The sequence below is a fragment of the Natrix helvetica genome (genome assembly GCF_964273705.1).
Source record: "Natrix helvetica genome assembly, chromosome: 2".
Lineage (NCBI taxonomy): Eukaryota > Metazoa > Chordata > Lepidosauria > Squamata > Natricidae > Natrix > Natrix helvetica.
This window is the reverse complement of record NC_138552.1, coordinates 51,850,614-51,874,413: the sequence shown is the minus strand read 5'-3', so window position 1 is coordinate 51,874,413 and position 23,800 is coordinate 51,850,614. Positions and strand designations below refer to the sequence as shown.

At 38.3% G+C, this 23,800-nt stretch overlaps 2 protein-coding genes across 9 annotated transcripts in view; one reads left to right on the top strand and one right to left on the bottom strand.

Annotated features, from left to right (window-relative positions):
- The window catches only part of TMEM232 (transmembrane protein 232), a 231,039-nt gene that overhangs the window by 82,062 nt on the left and 125,177 nt on the right, over positions 1-23,800 (top strand). For 2 of the 7 annotated variants that reach the window (XM_081941008.1, XM_081941002.1), the window contains exon 1: positions 20,762-20,933. The exons of 1 other annotated variant lie outside the window; for it this stretch is intronic. The gene's annotated coding sequence lies outside the window, so the exon portion shown is untranslated. 4 more of the 7 variants (XM_081941006.1, XM_081941007.1, XM_081941003.1 and 1 more) reach the window with 4 other exon arrangements.
- SLC25A46 (solute carrier family 25 member 46) lies at positions 229-17,307 on the bottom strand. 2 transcript variants are annotated; one of them, XM_081941010.1, is made up of 8 exons: positions 16,977-17,307; positions 16,437-16,479; positions 12,417-12,474; positions 10,448-10,525; positions 10,139-10,239; positions 7,916-7,972; positions 6,849-6,906; positions 229-2,739 (listed from the first exon to the last, which is right to left on the bottom strand). In XM_081941010.1, exons 1-8 carry the CDS (start codon positions 17,212-17,214, stop codon positions 2,161-2,163), a joined length of 1,212 nt encoding a protein of 403 aa, XP_081797136.1. In that variant the 5' UTR covers positions 17,215-17,307; the 3' UTR covers positions 229-2,160. The 2 variants fall into 2 exon arrangements, with proteins under 2 accessions (XP_081797136.1, XP_081797137.1); XM_081941011.1 differs by lacking the exon at positions 16,977-17,307 and adding an exon at positions 16,762-16,867.

The window sequence follows — 23,800 nt, the reverse complement described above, 5'->3', positions numbered from 1 at the left end:
GATAATAATACACTAAAGTTGACATAGAAGAACGTATTTTTTTAAAATCTGTGTACACTATTTTCAAATTAATTTGCTATACATTTTAAACTAAAGTGATACTTTATCACACACATAACCAAATATTTTTTCCAAAATGTCAAAACAAAATTTATGTAGATTTTTATTTAATTTTTCTCCAGAATTCTGAGAAAACATATTTAGTAAACTGATGGATCCACAAGTTCATCACAGCACATTTTATATTTATTAGAGCTTACAAAGTGTACAATTCCTTTAGAACTCAGCATTCAACCTAGCAGAAGCATTGTGAAAAAATTACATCTATGAGATACATTGAAAAGCTGAAATGTGTTACTATTACCCTCTTCTCAAATCATTTGTTTGGAACATTTATTTTGGCAAAACAGTCTGAATACAAAAGAAATTGCCTGATGTCTTCATTTCTTATACTCATTCTTCGATATTTCAATTTCTTTCAAAAGTAATTTGATGTGCTTCATAATTCATGAGTCTATTTAGTAGGTATATCCCATACATTTGAATTTTGTACATAAATTTTGAACTGAAATATTGTTTTGTATATTCATAGACACAGCTAGACTTTTACCACACACTGATTGTTGGAAGGGACAGGAACTTTTCCAAAGGAATTTATGCATTGTTAAATACATATTTTTACATTTTACATTAGATCAAGCTTGGACCCAGAAGCATATAGACATCTAATGTATTAGGTTTTTTAAAACAAATATGTCATTTTAAAAGGGAACATACTATGGACTGCAGTCCAGAGTTGCATATTATTCTAATAGGTAAAATAATTCTGCTCTACACCCAGCTATTCCAGGAAAAAATAAGCAAGGATTTAAATAGCTAAAATTACAATATATGCTGTAGTTGGGAAATATAAAGATCATCAAATTCAGCCAGATTTCTCAGATGAAGTTCAATTCAAGTCTTGAAAAAATATCAGCAATACTGAAAGCAACCTCTCTTCTACTTCAGGCTAAAATTTGAAAACAAGTAGAGATGTGCAACAATTTCCAATTAAACCCCGTTTGAATTCAAAATGCTATTTTAGTGTAAAACAACTGTAGAAAGTGGGTTATTTTGATCACTTTTGAAGTGTTTTGAGTTTGAAACATTTCTGTTCTTAGTTTAAAACAGCACTGTTCAGAGTTTAAACCACTGTGCTTCCAGTTTAAAGTTTCCCGCCTGTTTCACATTTGAAATGGGGTATTTCAAATTAAAATTGTGCTGAGAGACAGTTACAGTATCAAGTTATATATAACTTATATTTATTTGGAATTATTTACTTCAACTGAACTCAACTTGCACTGGAAAGTATTGTTGTTGTCTTAGCAAGGTAGAAAGTTAAACTAACAGTCACGTATGACATTCTTCGGAGTTTATGTTGTGGTGAGGCAGCATTCCATAGTGTATGAACAATTCTAGTAGTGCCAACTATAACAAATATTCTTCTCAGCAATTAATTAACCAGTTTCCTTTTAGGCAAGTAATGGAACAATTTTCAGTTTTGGGTTTTTTTTTTTTGCGGGGGGGGGGGTACCACATACTGTTTCATCAACCCATTGCAGGAGGGAGGGGGAATACACTGTAAAACAATAGTGTATAAAAATTCTGTTTACATTTGTATTATTAATATTAGCAATATTGTTTACAGCAATTATGTGAAAAGTCCTTCAACAAAACTGACAAAGCACATAGCTTTCCCAGTTTATTCTAAGATGCCAAATTAATTTCACATTAACAATCTTCAGTGCAGGTGTCTCTAAGAAGAGACAAGGCTTTAAATAAAACACAGCTTTACTTCTATGTAGCTATTGTTTATTTCTAATAGCTATACAGCAGAAATTGCCAGTGGAATTGTACCTACTATTTATCATCATTCTGAAAATCATACTTTGCACAGATTTATAAAATGCTTTCTAATATTTTATTTACACTTCAATATTTTAAAAGCCTTGTGTTGATCTATGCATTTCAATTTTCTATTACCATAGTCTGTGTAAAGGAAATGTTTGCCTTTGTTTTTATTTACAAAGGAATTATTACTATATATTTAATCTTTCAGATTTCACTACTGTACTTATTTTCTGAAAACGTAGCCAACTAAATGGCCATGTCCACTAGTTATTAAGAAATGTTCTGAAGCAATGTAGAGTAAATAACTTTTGTAAGCTGTAATACAGCTACGTGCAGCGTGTACTGTACAATTACAGCCCCAAACCCTTTGTAAAACCCCAACATTCCTTCTTCACGTTTTATACTATTGATGCAGTCTCTCATCCCTTCATACTGTGTATTGATGGGGAGAACTTCATATCCAAGGTCTGTATTGTCAATGATGGTGCGTGTCCCTTGAATATGAAGGCGATGCAAAACTGTCTCCAGTGGATAAAGCATAACATCTGCACAAAGACTGGCAGCAAAGCTTGCAATAAGTTCAGGAAAATAAGCATCCAACATGTTTTGCACAGAATTAGAGTTCTCAGCTGGGAAGCTTGAAGAATTCTCTTTCTTTAGGAAGAACAGGACCAGTTTCTGTACTGCTGAGCTGATTATGTAATGAAGAACTCCATGCAGGACTGTTGGAAAGGTCAATGCCAGTAGAGGGAGTAGTCGCTTGCTATGGGGAATTCCAAAGCCCATTGCTCTGCCTATGCCCTCTTTCAGGCAATCCAAAATTCCAGGATTATCACGAATGATTTCACTCTGTTAAGAGAACACAATATTTCAACTAAATACCCAGAATGTATTACTGTGACTGGTTCAAATTTATTCAGAAAAAACAACTTCTATAGAATCTGTTAGATTTCAAGCCTATTGTATTTCTGGTTGAATAGGCTTTGATTTAAAGCAGTTGTGTACCAACCCACAGCCCAGAGGTTGCATGCAATCCTGGACAGCTATAATGCGGCCCCACAAGATTTTAAACTTTTAAAATTAGTGTGTGATTTATATACATTAACCATATTATATATTTTATATAATATGGTTAATGTATATAAATCACACACTAATTCCTCTTCACTCAGTGCAGCCCAGGCAAGGCAAAAGGTTGGACATCCATGATTTAAATATTATGCCAAATGGTTGCTCTAAAGCTTATGAAATTATAGAAGGCATAATTAAATGCTTGGTTTATCCTCCAATCATATATTCACTTTATATTATCTTCTGTAATTGATCCATGCAAATTATATGACATTAGGGTCAGGTCTTCTCTGTATTTAAAGTTTTAATTTCTTGGTGACTTTACAGAATAGCAATAGCACTTGGACTTATATACCGCTTCATAGTGATTTTACAGCCCTTTCTAAGTGGTTTACAGTGTCCCCATATTGCCCCCAACAATCTGGGTTTTGATTTTACCCACCTCAGAAGAATGGAAGGCTGAGTCAACCTTGAGCTGGTGAGATTTGAACTGCCGAACTGCAGCTAGCAGTCAGCTGAAGTAGCCTGCAGTACTGCACTCTAACCACCTCAGCGCCACCTCAGCTCTTATATATAGTGAATCTCTAACGGTAGTAAAAGGCATCAGGTATAGTTTGTAAAAGTAGTACAGGGGATCAGACATAGTTTGAAAGATTCTAACAGAGTTTCTTAACCTTGGCAATTTTAACATGTGTGGGAGTTCTGGGAGTTGAAGTCCACATATCTTAAAGTTGCTTAGGTTGAGAAACATTGTTCTAAATGATTAACAAACATACTCAGTATTTGCCAGCTTTGCTTTTTATCTCAGTTCAAGTTCTTTGGAAGGCGGAGTAGCTATGGGTATTTGGAATCTCCGGCAACGTTCCCTCTATTTTTTTTTCAGCGTGAGCGGAAAAGTATAGTGTTTGAGTGGCACATTTTCATGCCTGAGCACCTGCATTTTTTTCACAGGTGTCACCTAAGACAACAACGAAATCAGTGTTATTTGAAACTCAAAGTTATGTTTCTTCAAGGTAACCGTTTAATTAAAAGTGTTATATAATATCAGTATCACTTATAATACTGCAAGTCTGCAATATTAAAATACTTGTATAGGGGATCCCCTGGATCCCCCGAAGAGATCAAATCACAACCAGTATGCCGCCTTCTTGGTATATTGCTTTTATTTTCATTGAGTTTTTAAAAAGGAGCATTATTTCATCCTTTTTTCTTTATTTTTGATTGATATCTGCAATTTGTGTTAATTCCGTTCTGAAACCCAGCTCTCTTAAACATCTGTTAAATTCTTTGTGGTGCTCTTTTAGAATTGGCCAACTAATATTTCTGTTCCCCCAACTAATGCCAGGTAGAGTTGACTGAAAAAGTAATTTTTCATGAAGGGACATTTTCCTAGTATTTATGAATAATAGTTCATATTTATATCTGCTAGCTTCAGCAGAGGATGACAAATTATTCTAAAGCTATTATTGTTGCTTGTATCTCCTAATTTCAATATTTGTCTTGACACTCAGTACATCTTGCAACTATTTGCAGTTGGCAAATAAATATGGTAAATGATTATGCTTTTTCAAGACATTTCAGTAATTGATAATAATTAGTATTTTGCATGTTGTGCACAAAAACTGAGTATTTCATACTGGGGGAGACACTCCCAAAACACAGCAGGAACAAAAAAGATAACATTCCCTCCCCCTCTCCTAAAAATCTTTCAACTGGAAAGTTCACAATAATTACATGCACTAACCTCTTAAAGGAGCCGTTGCAAATACCCGTTGTTTTTTTAACCATTTTACTGAAATGTGAAAACTCAAGATAAATGTTTTTAATTCATTGCTAAGGAGGGAGGGGGCAGGGGGTGTTTATTGTTTTTTACTTTATTGAGGGCTCCAGACCGTCACCCTCTGTCTTGCAAAAAGCATGATCTCACACCCACTAAAATCTCCCCCTCCCGCCTCAGTGCATACCGGCATTATCCCTTTCCGTAGCCACTTCTCCTCCCTCCCCAAGATTCACCCGCCAACACTAAGAGGAACAAGGAAAGAAGCACCTTCTCTGCCCGGTGCCCCATACCGCTGTGCGCCGAAAGCCAGCCGCAACCCTCCAAAGCAGCTGGTTAATGAGCTTCCCCGCTTCAGTCAAGTGCAGCCTCTGCCGGGAGGGGGTGGGTGCAATCCAATCCGAACGGCAGCCAATAGCCATCGCTCATTCCCCACTGGCTCTAGATTGTCCTGGGAACCGGCAAGCGCGAGCAAGAGAGGGCGGGAGACGCCCGCTTTCTCTCCCCCCCCACCTAAGTCTGGCTGCGCAACCAACCACAGATCAAAACTTTCCCTGCCTCCATCCCGAGAGTGGAGAGGTATAACTTCTGTGACAGAAATCAGCCTGGGTGCTCCGCGACTTGGAACAGAATCAGCAGGGACCCCAGCCGTTATGCAAAGAAAGCCCAGGAGTGCGAAAGCTAGCGCTGGGAGCGGAGAGTGGCCTCTCATCTAATGGGAAACGTGACATTGAAAATCACTGCGCAGCAGTTACAAACTGCTGCGTGGTGTTGTCATGCTATGTGCGCGGGCGCGCAACTTAGAGGGAACATTGATCTCCGGAGACAAGGAACTTCCAACTCCTGTTCTGGATGGGGTGGCACTACCCCAAATAGGCCTGGTGGGCAATCTGGGGATCCTCCTGGCCATGTAACTCCCACTCAAACAGCAGGTAGCAGTCATGGCCAGCAATGCCTTTGTACATCTTTGGCTGATGCCCCAGTTGTGCCTATACTGGGACTGGGAGGCCCTGCTTACAATAACTCACACCCTTGTAACCTCCAGATGAGAATATTGTAACACGCTTTACAAGGGGTGCCCTTGCAGACCATTAGCAAATTTCAACTGGTCAGAATGTAGGGCCAGCAGATAGGGTGCCAGATATATGGCACATATAACACCACTTGTGTGTCAGCTGCATTGGTTACCAGTGTGTTTCTGGTAACAATGGTGCAATTCAAGGGTACCTGAGGGATTGCCCTTTTTCCAGAATCTCTATTTATCCAAATAGGCCAAATAATGGGCACACTGCAGATCCCTTCAGTCAAAGAATGTCAACTGGCGGGAGCTAAAAAGTGAGCTTTTTCTGCAGTACCCCCCTGCTCTATGGAGATTAGAATGGCCCCAGCCCTGTTAGCGTCTTGTAAAGCTTTTGTAAAACCTGGCTATGCTCCCAAGCTATGGGCACCATATGAGCCAAGGGTGCTGGCTCCTGGCTATATTGTTAACAGGCCAAGATATCTTGCTCTTATGTGTAAATTAGATGTTTTAACATTCTGTATTGGTTTTAATGTTTTTACTGTTTCTACTGCTTTAAAATGTTTTTAAATTTTTGATTGTAATGTATGTTTGAATTTTAAGCTGCCCAGAGTCATTTATTGAAACAGGCGACTATAGAAATCAAATAAGTAAATAAACAGGGACTGGAAAGCACAGATCTGCAACTATTATGCTAAATGGCTTATGAAGTTCTTAGGGTGCCACCAAGTGGTAAGCACTTTGAAAAGCAATGCATAGGGAAGGAAACTACTTGCTGGTTTGTGGGCCACATTAGTCTCAAAAATTATTATTCATTATAGTTAATATGTTTTCCATATTAGAGATTAAATTAAGCAAATTGAATGAGACCCTGAAAGAAAGAATGTTATTCTATTAAAAAACAAATATATGACACCTGATCTTCAGGTGCATGTAACGATTTTGGAAATTTTAACTATTTTCCTTCAGAAGCAAAAGCCGTAAGACAGAATGTAAAAGCTCAGTTCCAAGGCTATGAACTTCAAATTCCAATTCCTCCAGAATTATACAAAAGAATATGCAAATATGTATGTATATACAATCAAAACTTACTTGCACAGTTTCAATCAAACTTGCTGAATAAAAAGGCATTGCTATGATGCAAGTCAACCTAGAGGAATAAATACAGTTACTATTTTGATAATCAAAATCCAATTTACTAAAATCCAATCACATATTTTAATTTCAAACATCCCAATCAAGAATCACCAATAAGTCTTTATGATTTAATCTATTTCAGTCATATAGGTAATTCTCAGGTTGCAAGGGTAATTGGAACTAGGATTTTCATCACCAAGTTATGTGATCATAAAAAGTACGATGTCATATGACCATGTCACTTAGCAATGCTCATTCGAGCAGTTCCTGTTGTTTTTATTAAATGAAGACTGGGGGATTGTTAAAGCAAAGACTTTATGTGATTGCATCTTCCTAGCTCCTGCCAGCTCCCCTATTGACTTTGCTTGTGGGAAGCTGCTAGGGAAGGTCAGAAAAGATGCTCACATGATCATGGGCTGTTGCAACTGGTCCAAAACAGCAACCCCTGGCCAAGCACTCAGCTGTGATCGCTTGTGTTTGGGAGTGCTGGGACAGTCAAAAATCAGGAGACCAATTATGAATGGCCAGCGAAAGTCAACAACTACTTGTATTTTATTTTTCTTCAAACCATTATGTATAATTTTCTGAATGCTACTTAAATTCACGAATTGGAAAGAAGAAAAAAAGAAACGAGAATTCATTGTCAGTTTGTCAACTATGCTGCATTTGTGTGTGTGTCCATCAAGGGAATCATCAGAATAAAATGAAGAAAACAGATTTTAGTAATAAAAAAATACTAAACCTGAAAGTCTCAAGAAAGTTATCCACAAATTGGACCATTCACAGTGTTTGATTACCTTTCAGAATGTTCAGTCAGAGAATGGTATTTTTTCTATAACTGAGAATTCTGGATTTGGTACTCCAACAAATCCATGATAATCCTGTTCAAATTGATGATGTTATTCTACAACAGAGAGTCTTACTGTGCTTACCATTCAATTTTGTTTTGCCCATGTGGTTATTAATTTGAAAGTAGGATAATAACAAGCATTTTACCAATAAAAACTGACAATCATACATACGCTTTTAGGGTCAGATGTCCTCCGATTTGCCTGGGATTCCATTTGTGTGAAATTTCTCTGAAATAAATGTAAAAAGATTTCTTATTCAAGCAACAATCAGAATATATACCAAGTCATTACTTTATGCTAGGCTTACAGTAAGGAGTCACGAATAATCTATAGTAAACTGAAGGAGCATCAATTCCCATGGTACTCTAAATAGGTTGGCGCATTATATGCGCAACAGTGTTTTCATCACGCTGGGTTTTGTTTGAGGGATATACAGTAAAAGCTCTTGTACTATAAAAATAAAGGCATTGGGTGAAATGCAAATATTTACAGGTAAGTCCTCAATTTATGACCACAATTGAGCTCAAAATTTCCATCGCTAAGCAAAGTAATTGTTAAGTGGGTTGTGTCCCATTTTAGGATCTTTTTGCCATAGCTCTTAAGTCACTAAATCATTAGGTGAATCACGTGCTTAAATGAATATGGCTTCCCCCATTGACTTTGCTTGTCAGCAGCTCACTAAGAAGGTTGTGAATGGCAATCCCAGGACATTGGGATTACCATCATAAATACATGCCAGTTGCGAAGCACCCAAAGTTTTATCACATGATTGTGGGGATGCTTCAACAGTCATAAGTCTGAGAACTGGTTGCAAGTCACTGTTTGCAGTGGCGTTGTAACTCTGAACAGTCGTTAAATGAATGGTTGTAAGTCAAAGATTACCTTTGTGTGCTGTTTTATTTTACTTATTAATACTTATTGGACGTTGCGATAATCTCATTATTTACATTAAAACTGAAGAAAAATTAAGACGCGCTTATATTAAGAACAATACAGAATTGGTAATGGAGATAAAGATGCATTTTAAAGGCAAAATACAGAAACCCCAAAGGATAAGAAAAGGTGTGTATTCATTGATATAGAGCAGAAAGTCTTACTAACTGGTAATTTTCTATAACAAAGTCTATCCTATTTCTAGAATTCCTATTAATACAATTTCAGCATATATTATTATTAGTTTACAATACTGTACATCTGAATATACAATACAGGTAGTCCTCAACTTACCACCACAACTGAGCCCAAAATTTGTTGTATAACCTCTCTCATCACATTTGTTAAGAGAATCCCTGCAGTTGTTAAATTAGGAACATGGTTGTTAAGTGACTGTTTTCCCCATTGACTTTGCTTGTCAGAAGGTCGCAAAAGGGGATCCCATGCCCCCGGGACGCTGCAACCATCATAAATATGAGTCAGTTGTCAAGCAACTGTTGCAACTGTCTTAAGTGTGAAAAATGGTCACAGGTTCCTTTTTTCAGTGCCGTTTTAACTTTGAAGGTCACTAAAGAACTGTTGTAAATTGAGGACTACCATACCTTTAGGTACAATCCTATATTCATATTAGATGTTAAAATAATTTCCTTAAAAATCTGGTTTATCCAGGAATGTGTGCATGCCTGCTTTGTGCTGCTGATCCTAAGCCAGATAGTTTTATTAGACATTCTGGTTAGTCTGCATACATGTGCTGGGCCTACCTTCACAAGCGTTTGGAACATGCTTGGTCAATACCAAACTCTCTTCTTCCTCCTACAGACACATGTTAGTGGATCGGCTCAGCAAAGGAGAGGAAGTAAGTGTCTCTAGAAATAGTGCCATGTAACAGTCCACATAACACTAAAGATGCTTTTTTAACATTTCCCAGGCAGCAGAAAGGGCAGAAGTTCAAACAGATAAGCTTCAACTGAATTGGAACTGGATATGTCTAGTCTAGTGAAAAGAAAGGCTAAGGGTAACATGATAGCAGTGTTCCAATATCTAAGGAGCTGCAGCAAAAAAGGAGATCAATTTGTTCTCCAAAGCACCTGAAGGCTGGACAAGAAGTAACAGATGGAAACTTATCAAGGAGAGATCCAGCCTAGAACTAAGGAGAAATTTCCTGACTGTGAAAACAATCAATGGAACAGCTAACCTCCAAATGTTGTGGGTGCTCCAACATCAAAGGCTTTTAAGAGATCAGACACTAATTTGTCTGAAATGATATAGGGTCTCCTGCTTGAGCAGATGGTTGGACCTGAAGACCTCCAAGATCCCTGGCAACTCTGTTATTCTGAATGATTCTCATCATAAAGCAACTATTAGATTGACTTTTTTTTAACCAATTTAAAGAATTTTTTACATATATATGAACAATTATTAATATTTTATTTAATACAATGAGACAAAATATGATTATACCTTGGCAAGGGTGTGAATTCACTGATGATGCCTTCTGCTCCAAGGGCTATACCCTGGACAATGAAAGTACTCCCCATTCCTTTCCAAAGAGCTCTGGGGCCCTAAAATTTAAGTTATAATTTGTTCAGTATTGTATGTATTGAAAAAGCCAATGTTATCAAATAATAACCTTTTTACATATTGTCATTTTGTACTATTACAAAGTCACAGTGCATAAATAAAATAAAATAAGAAAACAAAAATTGTTCTTTAAAAACCTGTAAATTAAGTTTATAAATAAATAATCTCCAATGGAGAATAAATACTAACCTGGGTTTTATTGATGCTATACATAATGTTGATGATTGTAAATGGAGTAAGGTGATAATTCTTGGCATGATAATTAACCTGAAAGTATAAAGTATATACACATATAAAAATGAGCTGTCTTAAATTCATATAATTTATAATTTGAGATGTATCTATGTGGTTCATATACATGCCAAATCGCTCTTGCGTATTTTGTGTAGACAAATCATGATTACAAATCTTTAATGATGTGTGTGAGCTGGGTCCCTTGGCTTTTTAGACGCAATAAATGTTGCATGAATATTTTTACATGTAAAAATATATAATCAAATGCCATATATTAGTGACAATAAATTCAAAACAAATGGGGTAATCATATCTACATTTATATTTTGTTGCACTTAAATTATAAGTTCTAGGTTTTGGATCCAAAGAGTCCTAAAGTGGTATGGACACCTTGTTTTATCTATCTTTTCTTGTTTTGCATGGTAGCAGCATAGACTTAAGAAACTGCATAGTAGAATTAGGAGATATCAAAGAGACAGAAATGGACCTGACCACATGTCACTGTTTCCTTAATGAAAATATGGACTTTTCTGAGCCATTATGGCTATGAGTAAAACCAGCAAAAGGCATAAGCTCCTTTAGAGATTCACCAAGGTACAGCAGCTTTGCCTGCTTCAGATCCAAATACTAAAATGCCTATCTTCAAAATATTACGAGGATGACTTTTAGGGATGTGCAGCTTTTTCAGAAGTGGTGCTTCAGAACATGATGGAGCATATATGAAGTTTCTTTTTTCAAATCCATGAAGTTTTTGCTGTTTTTTAAAGGCTTGTGCTGTTTTGAAAGCTGCTCTGAGATGTCTCCATATATGTATATGTACAAAGCAAGTATACACGCATCATATAGAGAAACAACTGCCAGTGGCTTATGAAGCAATCTCATGAAAAGTTATCAATGCTCTTATTGATTCAGAGAAAAGGTTTTTATGTGCTCCCAGGGGCTTCAAGACATTTAGTTCAAAAGATTTGTACTGCTTGAATGAATTTTTTAAAGTATTTTACCTTAAGATTGGCTACACTGATAAAGATTTCAACAAATTCATAGTTTTTGAAAAAAAGGAGGATGCTGCAGTATCTCAATGTATCTGTTACTGTGAAAGTCCGAAATCTGGTGAATGTCGACATTCACCGGTGAATGAAAGTCCGAAATCTGGTGAATGTCGACATTCACCGGTGAATGTCGACATTCACATAGTCGCTTGGTGTATGTCCTTATCCTCTCGACACCCTTACCCTAATACCCTTACCCTAATACCTCGGCTCCTCGCTTCCTTTTAAGCGTCTTCTATTCGCGGGCTTTTTTTTTTTAAACCTGCGATCCTGCGCGGTTAGAACGAGTAGTTTCCAGGACCGCGAATTGAAAAGCCAAAGGAAAATGTTACGCTGAGATTTCGGACTTTCACAGTAACAATATGTCACCGTGAAAGACCGAAATTGGTATGTGTCGACATTCACCGGTGAATGTCGACATTCACCAACATTCACCGGTGAATGTCGACATTCACCAATTTCGGTCTTTCACGTTGACATATCTACTCATTAAAATGTATAAAATCTTAGACCTGAATTACAAACTAAATTTTAAACTAGGAACAATATAAAAGGTGAACTTAGGGGACAGTTATTCCAGCTGTCTGAAATGGAAAATTCAGTTCTATTTTACTAAGTAATTTATTTACAATATTTGATGTAAAAATGTGAGTTATGTGGCTGTACGAATGTTATGCCAGGCTAAACTTTCATAATCTTTTGATACCCTTTGTTTTCTATTTTACAAAAGGGAAGAAATACATTTTTGATATCAGAAAAAGTTATAAAATTGAATCTAAATATGCATGGAACCTACTGTCCTAATTACATAACCACAACAGAGAAACACAAAACAAATATTTGAATAATAGACTACAATAGCTCAAAGAATTTACCTGACATTGCCGACGCAAAACAATGCAAGGATGAGCCAGCACATTTTCTGTGAATAAACTGTGAAGAAACAATTATTTTAAATGCTCAACTTTCATTAGAACATTAGTCATTCTAATTTATAATCTAGGATAGTAAGATGTATATAACACATAGACATCTCTCAATAAGCTTCACACATACATCTACCTATCTTCTGCAAACATCTATGCTGTATATTGAACTACAGCTTCTATTGCATATGTGAGAAATATAAAATGTTCTAATATGGAAAATTGTTAAGATGAGTCATTCTGCTTCTATAGGGATAACGGGAGTAGTATGTTTCTTTCAGTAACAGTCTGCATTGAATGTACTGCACATGTTCAGAAGCCCCACTTATTTATTAGATCCAAACCAAGTAACCATTCTGCTGATTAGAAGATGGGTGCTGTTTTGTTTTGAAGTGGTGTTTTGAATTCAGATGAGACAAAATACCTCCCCAAAATAAGTTCATTCTAGCAGGTAGCCTATGTATTTCTGATATAACTTCCACAATCTTTTTTATGTTTCAAAGGATCCTAGGTTGTCCAACTCTGCTAAAAGACACAGACTACCTATAACATGTATGCCACGCCTCCACGCCTGTGAACAAGCCAAAACACAGTCTTGGCTGTTTACCACTGTTTAATTACAAGATAACAAACCTTTTGGCCGAAGGCCCAGATAATTCAAAATACAACAAAACAAACCAGATATTCAAACACAACTCTAAGACATCAACTTTCTTCACTGCTAATTCCGGCAAATGTCCTCTCCCAACGCCTCACCTATAAACTCTCTTGGGAGGGGCCAATCTACAACCACCTGTGCTAGTTACCGTCTATGAGCCTGCCTTCGAAGCTGCTGCTTTCGTTTCTCAGCCCTTCTTACTCTAGCATCAGGGACTGACTGCCTTTGATCTTCCCCACTGCTCCATGCCTCAGGCACCTCCTGGTGGCCAACCAGCCCCACTGGTCCCTCCTCTGAATCTGCAACCTGCACAGGGTCTTCCACATCATCCAGGGCCGACTGAAATGATCCCTCACTATCTGAGTCCATCAGCAGCTCAAACGGATCCTGCTGGGCTACAACAGTAGTCTGGCAATACAAACATAGAGGTGAATAAAACCTACAAAACCCAGAAAAGTTAAGCATTTATAGAAATGAATATACATTAGGTACTAGATAGGTATGATAACTGTCTAAACTCAACTATCAAAACTGTCAGTTTGACAACGTCTAGAAATAGTGAAATGTGAAATACTTGTTCTGTTCTATTCGGTTTACATGAGCTAGCTATGAAATCCATCTATGTACACACACAGCCACAAAAAACCAAAATAAATCAGCAGATCACATTAAACAGCCAGACAGGAATTATTGTACGTTATGATCCGTGTCCAAGACTTCATCAGTCAGCCTTGCCACATGTAAGCAGCAAGAACTGTATAGCTGGCTCGACTACTTGTGTGATAATGCCCTGTCACTTAAAAAGGAAAGCATACTGCACTATTGGCACTAGTTGCTAGGCAGCACACTTCTAAGGGGAGGGGTTATTCTACCTTATGGTTACTATGGAACCTTTAAAAAGCAGCAGTTAAAAACCACCACAATGGCCAATTGGCAAAGGCCATTCTATTAGATTTGTGGTTTTGTTTTAGGAAAGTGAGGGAAACAAGCAGTATGTGTCCTTTCTCATGAAAAACTAATCTGACAGTTATACCGCTTTTTGCATGGCCAATTGGGCCTATCAACTCATAAAAAAATCTCATATAGTGAACATACCCTCAAACAACTTCTATATCAATTACAATCAGGAAACAAAGAGTTTACATGTACCTAGATAGAATTAAAATATATTGCATCTATACACTTTGTGATTATAGTATTCAAAATTCTGCTTTCAGTACTGAGGAAAATCCATATATAAATTGTAAACATTTCTTTTTATGATTGATACCACTTTGGCTTTCAGGCTTAGTGATAAACTTTAAGCATCTGTAAAACCAGTATGAATAGCAGAGCATGATAAGGTAATTTATAAGTCTACTAAATAGTTGCAATAGGACAAATGTGCCCTCTTTTCCCCCGCTGCTATTGTTTCGGCAAACTTCTGTAGTTAGTTAACTGCCGTATCTATTAATTATGGTTACAACAATTGCTTCTAGCGTGATAAATTGTTGGTTTTGTTGTACAGCAGGTTGTTACTTAAGAAAGATCCATCCAAATTGGGATATATAGGTAGTCCTCAATTTACAACCACAATTGGGATTAAAATTTATGCTAAGGCAATCAATAAGTAAGTCACACCCAATTTTATGAACTTGTTTGCCATGGCTGTTAAGCGAATTACTGCACTTGTTGAATCATGTGGTCTTCAAGCAAAATTGGCTTTTCCCATTGACTTTGCTGGCCAGAAAACGGCTAGGAAGGTTGTAAATGATGACCACATAAGCCCAGGGCTCTGCAACTATTGCAAGTACATAATAGATGCCAAACAACCCTGAGCATATGACTATGGAGATGCTGTGTTGGTTGTAAGTATGAGACCTTGTTGTAAATCACATTTTTCAGTGTCATTGTAACTTTGAATGGTCACTAAATAAATGGTTGTAAGTTGAGGACTACCTATACTATATCCAAAATATTGCTGGGATATCTTTACTAATTTCTTTGGTTGTGAAATTCAAAAGCAACCATAAATAATTTATGTCAACTGCATTCTAGTTATTACTTTTCATGGTCTTATATCATACCATATATTTTAGTATGTGGTAGTGTTATAAAGTCAGACAATACTTTTCGGGCAAATATTTATTCCAATTTGCTGTATTATAATGAATGTAAAGTTTCAGTTAACATCAGATATGTTGAATGGAAATTATCTAAAAAGATTTAAAATTCCTTTATTTCCAAAGATGGTAACCATGAGGCCATAAAAAGTGCAACTAATTTCAGACCTACAACTTACATTTAGTTCAGAACAAAATGCTGAATGAATTGAAATGACACATTGAAAGTTATCAATTGTCTTTTAGCAACCACAAATTCATGAGATTATATTTAGCGTAGATGTAGGTGTAAAAAGGCTAAAATTGTATATGATCTAAATAAAAAATGGAAATAATCCAGAACTCCTGTCTTAATTTTTAAAAACTAAATCAAAAGGCAGCTCACGGGAAAGGTACATGAACAGAATCTTCAAAACATTTATGTGGCTCAACATCAAGTATAAACACTCTTAAGGAACTTCTTATGTAAATTTTTTTGAAAGAAATTGGATTTTTACAGTTAATAGAAATTTTGCTTACTATCACTTCAGCCTACATTGGAGTTACATTACATATTGGGCTGAACTAACAGAAGTCCTTTGCTCCATCCAATTCATCCATTTAGATCTTGTTGACAACGTGTTAATAAGGCTTTAGGATTGGATACATATACATTGACAAGCTATGGCTAATTTGTCATAGTTAAGCAGTCCTTTGTTCAGATGATTATTTTCAAAGAGATGAACTTCTTTCAGTTATGAGCAGTTGCTTTGAAAATTCATCATTCCAAATTTTCACTATCTAGTTTGAGACTAACTGGAAGAATTGTTAGTTCAGATTGAGACTTTGAACACAATGTCCTTCCAGATGAGTAATTTTTTCTAGTGCAGCTTTACTGCAAGCATTAGTATTAGTAACCAAAAAGTAAGCAAGGATAATATGAAGAGACTTTGTTAGCAATATCAGATAGGTTCAGATATTGTAAATCACTTGAGTCATTGAGAAACTGAATAAATAAATATTGAGAAACTGAACAAACATTTGAGTATTAAACAGTTACTTAATAATATCAATAACTGTGTGTTAGTTATAAAAACAAAACAACTGTAAAATTTTCTTTAAAGTTTAATGGCAGTGTTAAATTTCTGAATTGTACAGTGGACATGAATTGTGAACAAAAGGGCCTTTGCATTTTAAAAATGGTCACTAATGAAAAATTAAACTTCTTACCTTGCTAAACCAATCCCAAAGCCTGCAAACCGATTTATTTGCTCTAAAAGACAGATAACCATACATTAAAGCCAGAATGTGAGCAACACATTTCAATATAGAATTTTTACTATTCACTGTAATGAATTTAGATAGCAAAATTTTAGCACATTAGACATCTTTAACTGCAGGATATAGAATGTTTCTAAATAAGTTAAATACTTAAATTTCCTTTTATCTCTTAAATAATATATATTATTCCAAGTACTGTATAACTTTTTTTTGGGGGGGGGAGTGCCGAGCATATGCCACTCAAGTGACAAGATGCTTCCAAAAAGAGACACACCTATAGGCATGGATTACAGAGCAAGTGCTGGACAGCATCCAAAGCAAAGAATGGGTTCGCACACCGTTGCCGGTGGGTTTTTCAATACGGACCTAACCAATGGACACTGCAGAGCAGACGTGCCTGACGCACCGGAGCACCTGCTGCCTAAGGGCGGAGGCCAGGCTCTTAATCTGTGCGTGCCACTCCCGCACTCGGCGATTTGTTTTACGCACCGGAGTTGGTGCCACCGCCTCCTAGGTACGGGTCCTCGTTGAGCCCAGCCGCCCCCAAAGGCGTGCCTGCGGCGAACTGCGGCGTCTTTTCACCCCAATGGAGATTGCGGCTGCCAGGAATGTCAGGCGGGGTAGTGACCCAGTGGCCTAGGTCCGGCTTGGCCGCGAAGCCTCCGGGCTCCTCTCGGGCGTTCCGATAGCCCAAGCCGTCGAAGCCCTCGGGGCGCCGCGGATGCATTGGGCAGCGAAAGGAAGCAGGATCGGGGAAAACAAGCAGAGAGACAGCAGCGGGAAGAACGAGAGCCGCGACTCCCACTTTCTAATCTTCACTTCCGGGTGTTAACCGGAAGCAAACCCCGTTAGCTTGGCGAGCGATATAATTTCGCCTAGCTAGGAGCGTAGGGTTCGTCCGAGCTGGGCGACTCCCTAGAAGTTGAGGGTAGTTGGCTAGGACTAGGGCGAGGATTTCACTCTGCTGCACACCTAATTCCCGCAGCACTGTCTATTTTTTTTTTTTTTGCAAATTAGTTTTTATTAGACAGTTTTCTTCATTTTCTATCACAATTTCCATCCTTACAGTGCTTCGGTATCAGTATAACTCATAAATACATACAAGTTGTTTTCATTTTTTCCTCCTTTCCTTTTATGTACATATCAAGCAAAGAAATATTGGACAAAGATAAGAATGTGGCTAGAGAAAAATTACTAAACAACAAATAGATTTAAAACCGCAGCTATTTTTATTAGGTATATTAAGAGGAAATTATAGTTAAAAAAATCCAATATATCATGTTTACACATAATAACCGCGGCCAGAATTGTTTATGTGCAAAACTGGGAAAACGGCAGTACCCCATCCGATGGAATGGTAATTAAAAAAGTGCTAGAATGTGTGGCTGAAAATGGAAATAAAAGAGGAGAAACAGAATATTATCTGACTTGGGACATATGGTATATCTGGTTAGAGAATAGAAACAAAGAATAAGAATATAAATGGAAAATAAGATGTGATAAAATAATAATAATAATAATAATAATAATAATAATAATAATAATAATAATAATAATAATAATAATAATAATAATAATAATAATAATAATAATAATAATAATAATAATAATAATAATAAATATTTATTTCTTAGCCGCACCCTCTCCCGAAGGACTCGGGGCGGCGTACAATAAAACATATGAAATAAATATATAGACAAAACATACATATTACAAAAACATATACCAAGACATGTACAAGGAGGAGGTCGGCTAATGAATAAAAACAATAAAATACAATGTTTAGAAACCCCTAAATAATTGAATACAATTAAAATACCCAAATAAAAACCCGTCAGGAGCGATATAGTTAGATCAAAGTTGAGCCAGGCCAGCTACTTGGAATAGGTGGGTCTTGAGCTTTATATGAAAGGAGCGGAGGTCAGAGGTATTCCTAATATCCGGAGGGAGGTCATTCCACAGGGCTGGGCCCGCCACAGAGAAGGCTCTACTCCTAGGCGCCGCCCCTCGACACTGTCTGGTGGACGGCACCTGGAGGAGGCCCTCTCTGTGCGAGCGGATTGGTCGCAGGGATGTATGGGGTAAAAAGGTAATATATATAATTATGTAATTATAATAATGGCATATTGTATAGCAGTGATGGCTAACCTTTTTTTGGCTCCCATGCCAAAAGCGGGGGGAGTGCAGGAGTCGTGCTTGGGCGTTCGACACCCATAATGCTATGCGTGCGTGACTCCCCCCATTTTTGGCATGGTTTTTTCACTCTCCAGAAGCTTTCTAGGAGCCTGGGGAGGGCGAAAACAGGCCCCACCCCGAGGCTTCAAGAGCTTCCCTGAAGCCTCTGGAGGGCGAAAAACGGCCCTATGGGAAACCCAGAAATTTGGGAATGGTGACTTCTGGTTTGTCCGTAGGGCCGATTTTCAACCTCTGGAGCCTTCAAGGAAGCCTGAAGGCTCCGGAGGGTGAAAAAGGGCCTCAAAAGAAGGCCAAAGTCATGGAGCTGACAGAGTAATGCCTTGCGTGCCCTAACAAATGGCACCTGTGGAATGCGTGCTATAGGTTCGCCATCATGGTTGTATAGACTAACACTCTTTATTTCTAAGGAAATTTACTGTAGGGCTGTATTACTATTACCCTTCTTATCTTTCCTATTACTTTCTATTATTGGTGTCTCATGATATTATTTTGTATGTACACTGAAAGCTTATGTACTGGAAACAAATTACTTGGTTGTCCAATACATTTGGCCAATAAAGAATATTCTATTGCATTCTAAACAGAGAGAAAAAATGTATTGAAGCTTGATCTACCTGAAATATTTGTGGTTGAAGATATTAAAATAGACTGGGGTACTTCAATTTATGTTTGAATTGTTTCTTTTACTCATGAGGAATTTTCCTATTAATCAAGTCATTAGTGTGTTGTAAATCATGTATTTTAGTAGATGCAGTGGTGGGTTCCTGCTGGATCGCACCGGATCGCGCGCGCTCCCTTTCAGCGCTCCACCTGGCTTGCGCGCTCCCTTTCAGCGCTCCACCTGGCTTGCGCGCTCCCTTTCAGCGCTCCACCTGGCTCTCGCGCTCCCTTCCGGCGCTGAAACCGGAAGTACAGTCTTGCCCCGCCCCTGGCGAAGCAACGACGCCTGTCTGCGCTCCACCAGCTCGGCTGGGAACGGAGATGTTTCCTCAGCGGAGCGGAGCGCCTGACGCTCCGCTCCGCTGAGGAAACATCTCCGTTCCCAGCCGAGCTGGTGGAGTGCAGACAGGCGTCGTTGCTTCGCCAGGGCCGGGCAACACTGTACTTCCGGTTTCAGCGCCGGAAGGGAGCGCGAGAGCCAGGTGGAGCGCTGAAAGGGAGCGCGCAAGCCAGGTGGAGCGCTGAAAGGGAGCGCGCAAGCCAGGTGGAGCGCTGAAAGGGAGCGCGCGCGATCCGGTGCGATCCGGGAGGAACCCACCACTGAGTAGATGATATATGTGCTATATGTAATACAGGTAGTCCTCAACTTACAACCACAATTGAGCTCACGATTTCTTTGGCTAAACTGTGATTTTCTTTTACAATATTTCTTGCAACAGTTGTTAAGTGAATCACTACAGTTGTTAAGTTAGTTACATGCCTGTTAAGTGAATCTGGCTTATTCACTGACTTTGCTCGTCAGGAGGTCACAAAAGGTGACCATATGCCAATTCGAATTTTGATCACATGACCATGAGGATGCTGCAAAGGTTGTAAGTATGAAAAATGGTCATACTTTTTTTCAGTACTGTTATAACTTCAAATGGTCACTCCTTCCGTGTCTATTGCCTTGAGTTGCAAAGAAAGGCCAGAAAAAACGCAGTGAGAGGAGGGAAAGATTAAACAAACCATATCTGTCATGAAAACAATCCCGATATTGATCCCCGCAACACATAGCCCCGGTTTACAGCAGTGGCAGATATACAAAACGCGGCGCAGGAATAGCCGCCAGGGGAGCTTCACTTCTCCCGCTCCGTCCCGTCCTGCGGCGTCCGTGGCAACGGTCGTCACGACCCATGAAAACCCCGCGAAGGAGACCGTGGAGCCGAGAAGGGCCTGGGCGCTTGTCCTTTTCGCTTGTCCTACGAGTACGGTAAGTTGAACGCGACGATGGGCGGACGCGGTCCAAAGTAGGGAGCTTTCCAAGGGGGTGATTTTAACCCCGGCAGATTGCCTGGTAACCCGGTTACAGCTTAGTCTTTAGCCACTGGATCGTGAGCTGCTGCTCCACGTCTTACTTAACGCCCGCCCAGGTAAAGGGCAGCACGGAGTGGACTACGAAGGGAATCGAGAAAGTTAACCAGTGTCCGGACCTGCTTCCTACTCGTAGTACTCGGAGTGGAAACTATAGCTGAAGAAAGCGCTGAGAAGTCACTTCCATTCTGCGGAGAGGAAACAGTAGGAGTAACATTAGTACGAGAGTTTGCTTAGGTGAGGGTGGGGGTCTGAGTTGAAAAGTTTCTGAGTACCCGCTTTAGAGCACATGTCCCCAAACTTGGAAACTTTAAGATTTGTGGACTTCAACTCCCAGAATTCTCCAGCATAGCTGGCTGGAGAATTCTGGGTGTTGAAGTCCACAAGTCTTAAAGTTGCTAAGTTTGAAGACCTCTGTGCAGCATAGTCTGTTATTTCTATCTATTTCTGCATGTTTTAAATCGGCCCCTTTTCCCCTCCACATAATGATATTGCATTTTTATTAAATGGCATTTGTTTAGGCAAAAAGGCGCCCCTGGGCTCCAAATTATTTGCCAATGCAGCCTAACATGGCTCTCTTTCTACAGTTTTTGTCTACCACGTAATCATTGTGATGGTGATTTGAAGTCTTCACTGGTGTAAGTTTGCCAACAGAGATGTTACAGGGTGCTGTAAGTCAATAGAAAGAAAATGGGCTAAGCTGTCCTTCAGAACAGGTTTCTGAAACCAGTGAATAAGCAGACATCAAAGAGTCCTTATTCCATCAATAATGTGGCAAAGTTTGATTTCATTGAGAGACACCTAAGTAAAGTAGTTTAAATTATTTATTATAAATCACTTTAAGAAAGGAATTGTTTTTAAAATTATTAAATGACGTGTATATGACCAGTTGCTGTAGTAGTTAAGCTGCTGGCCTAGAAACCAGGAGAAAGTGAGCTCCCAAGGAATCCTGTTGGGAGACTTATGTTTCACACATGCCAACACCTCTCTTTAATTGACCCTTTTAACTATTCTTCTTATATTCCAAGTCACAGTTTTCCATATGCCATGGTCATCGCTAGATGAGTCTCTAGACATTGATCTCCACCACCCATCATAGAATTAATTGAGCTTTTAAGATGATGTTTTTATTAAAAGAAAAGAATAGATGTCTTTGTTATAGCCAAGCCATGCAAAACATTTTTTTGCTGCCCATAAGGACAATATTAGTTATTTTTGTGACAGTCTGGCAGATGTCCCACAAGTGGATCCAAAGCCAATGGGATATTGTTGCCTTAGCTGTTTATTGTCACTCTCAGTCTACATAGTCTTTTTCATGTCAACATGAAAAAATATTTTTAGTGGTTTTATATGATGTATAGAATAGTAAAAATACATTACTTTTCTCTGTCCCTCAAAAAGCACAAGAGTTCAGTAAAGATATATCTCATAAGGAATCTAGAAGCCTATGCTAAAAGGCAGATTTAGTGGCAGTACAGTCCTGTCCTACTATCACGTGGGGTGTCTGTGTGTGTGTGTGTGTGTGTGTGTATGAGAGAGAGAGAGAGAGAGAGAGAGAGAGAGAGAGAGAAGCAAAATTTCTCATTCTAGAAAAAAGGGCAGTGTGATTAAGTTCAACTCAGTTCTAGATTGAGATATTTTAAATAATGCAGAAATCTTAGTTAACTGGGGTAAAAATACTTTCCTAACATTTTTCTTTATGTCAACCAGTGTGTAGGCATTTAAATATTTTGAGTATCATAATATAAACAGGAGTTGGTGAGATAGTGTACCATGATGTATCTTTTTCCTCACAGAGGTCACCACACACATATGTTCACACACTGCTGTTTGTGAGGTGCATTGGCTGCCAGTTTGCCTCTGGGTGCAATTCAAGATGTTGGTTATCACCTTTAAAACCCTTCCTGGCTTGGGTCAAGGTTACCTGAGGAACCTTTTCACCTTGATAGGAATAGCCTACCCTACCTAGTTGACAGAAGGGGTCATGCGGCAGACTACACCAGTAAAAGATTTTCAACTGATAGGGTCCAGGAGAATAACTTTTTCTGCCATAGCTCCTGCCGTTTGCAACATTGTACTGCCCCAGGTGAGATCCGCACCCACCTTTCTGACCTTCCAAAAGAGCCTGAACATTTGGCTCTGACAGTTGACCCAGAGCCCCCACAGGGGTGCACCATTCTGGAGATGACTATTGGATTAGGAAAGACCCCAGCTCTATCTTTTTGCTTCATGTTTGCCTCCTCTTAATCTTTTAATGGTATTTGTTATTATTTATATTTATTGTTTTATTATTTTAATGTGTACTAGTTTAATGTTTGTCTCTGACAAGATGGCAAAAGTAAAGGAGTCCCTGCAGATTTTTACTTTGCCAGAATACTTGTAGCCGATTTTAGGGGGCAGTGCTTATCTTTGTTTCTAGGCCATTGAGTCAGTGGTGTCTAAAGATGTTTCTGTGGTCAAGTGGCCAGCATAACATCACTCCGCAATGCAGAATGTGTGGTGAAACATGGAGTGCTGTTACTTTCCCACTTAAGTGGTACCCATTTATCTTTGGGGCAAGTAATGGGAGCTTACTCCATTACACGGCGCTAGGGATTCAAACTGCTGAACTGCAGATCTTTCTGATCGACAAGCTCAGCATCTTAGCCACTGAGTCACCGCGTCCCTATACATCTTAATTACTCCTTAACTAATATAGAATATGTGGTGGAAAGCTGTTTCTAAAGTTGTATTTATCTGATAAAACTTGATCAGATTTATATAGAGCCTAATTTATTTAAGTTTTTTTTAATTTCCAGAATAGAACATTTTTAATAAGAGGAAATATATGAAATAATCTATACTATGGATTTAACCATGTATTCTAATTGAAGTGGAGCATCTATAATTTGCTAAAGTTTAAACTAAAATAAATAAATAAACCAAACAGGATTGTTTCTTGGCAGCTAGTAAGGAATCTAATAAGAGTTTGTTAATGATTAAATGTATTCCATCATATTCTATTTTTGTTTGCTTCAGAAGGAATATTTGAGCCATAGGCAGAACACCAGTAGTACTCACAAAGGATAGTTATGGCTTGGTTTATGTAAATGAATCCTTTTATC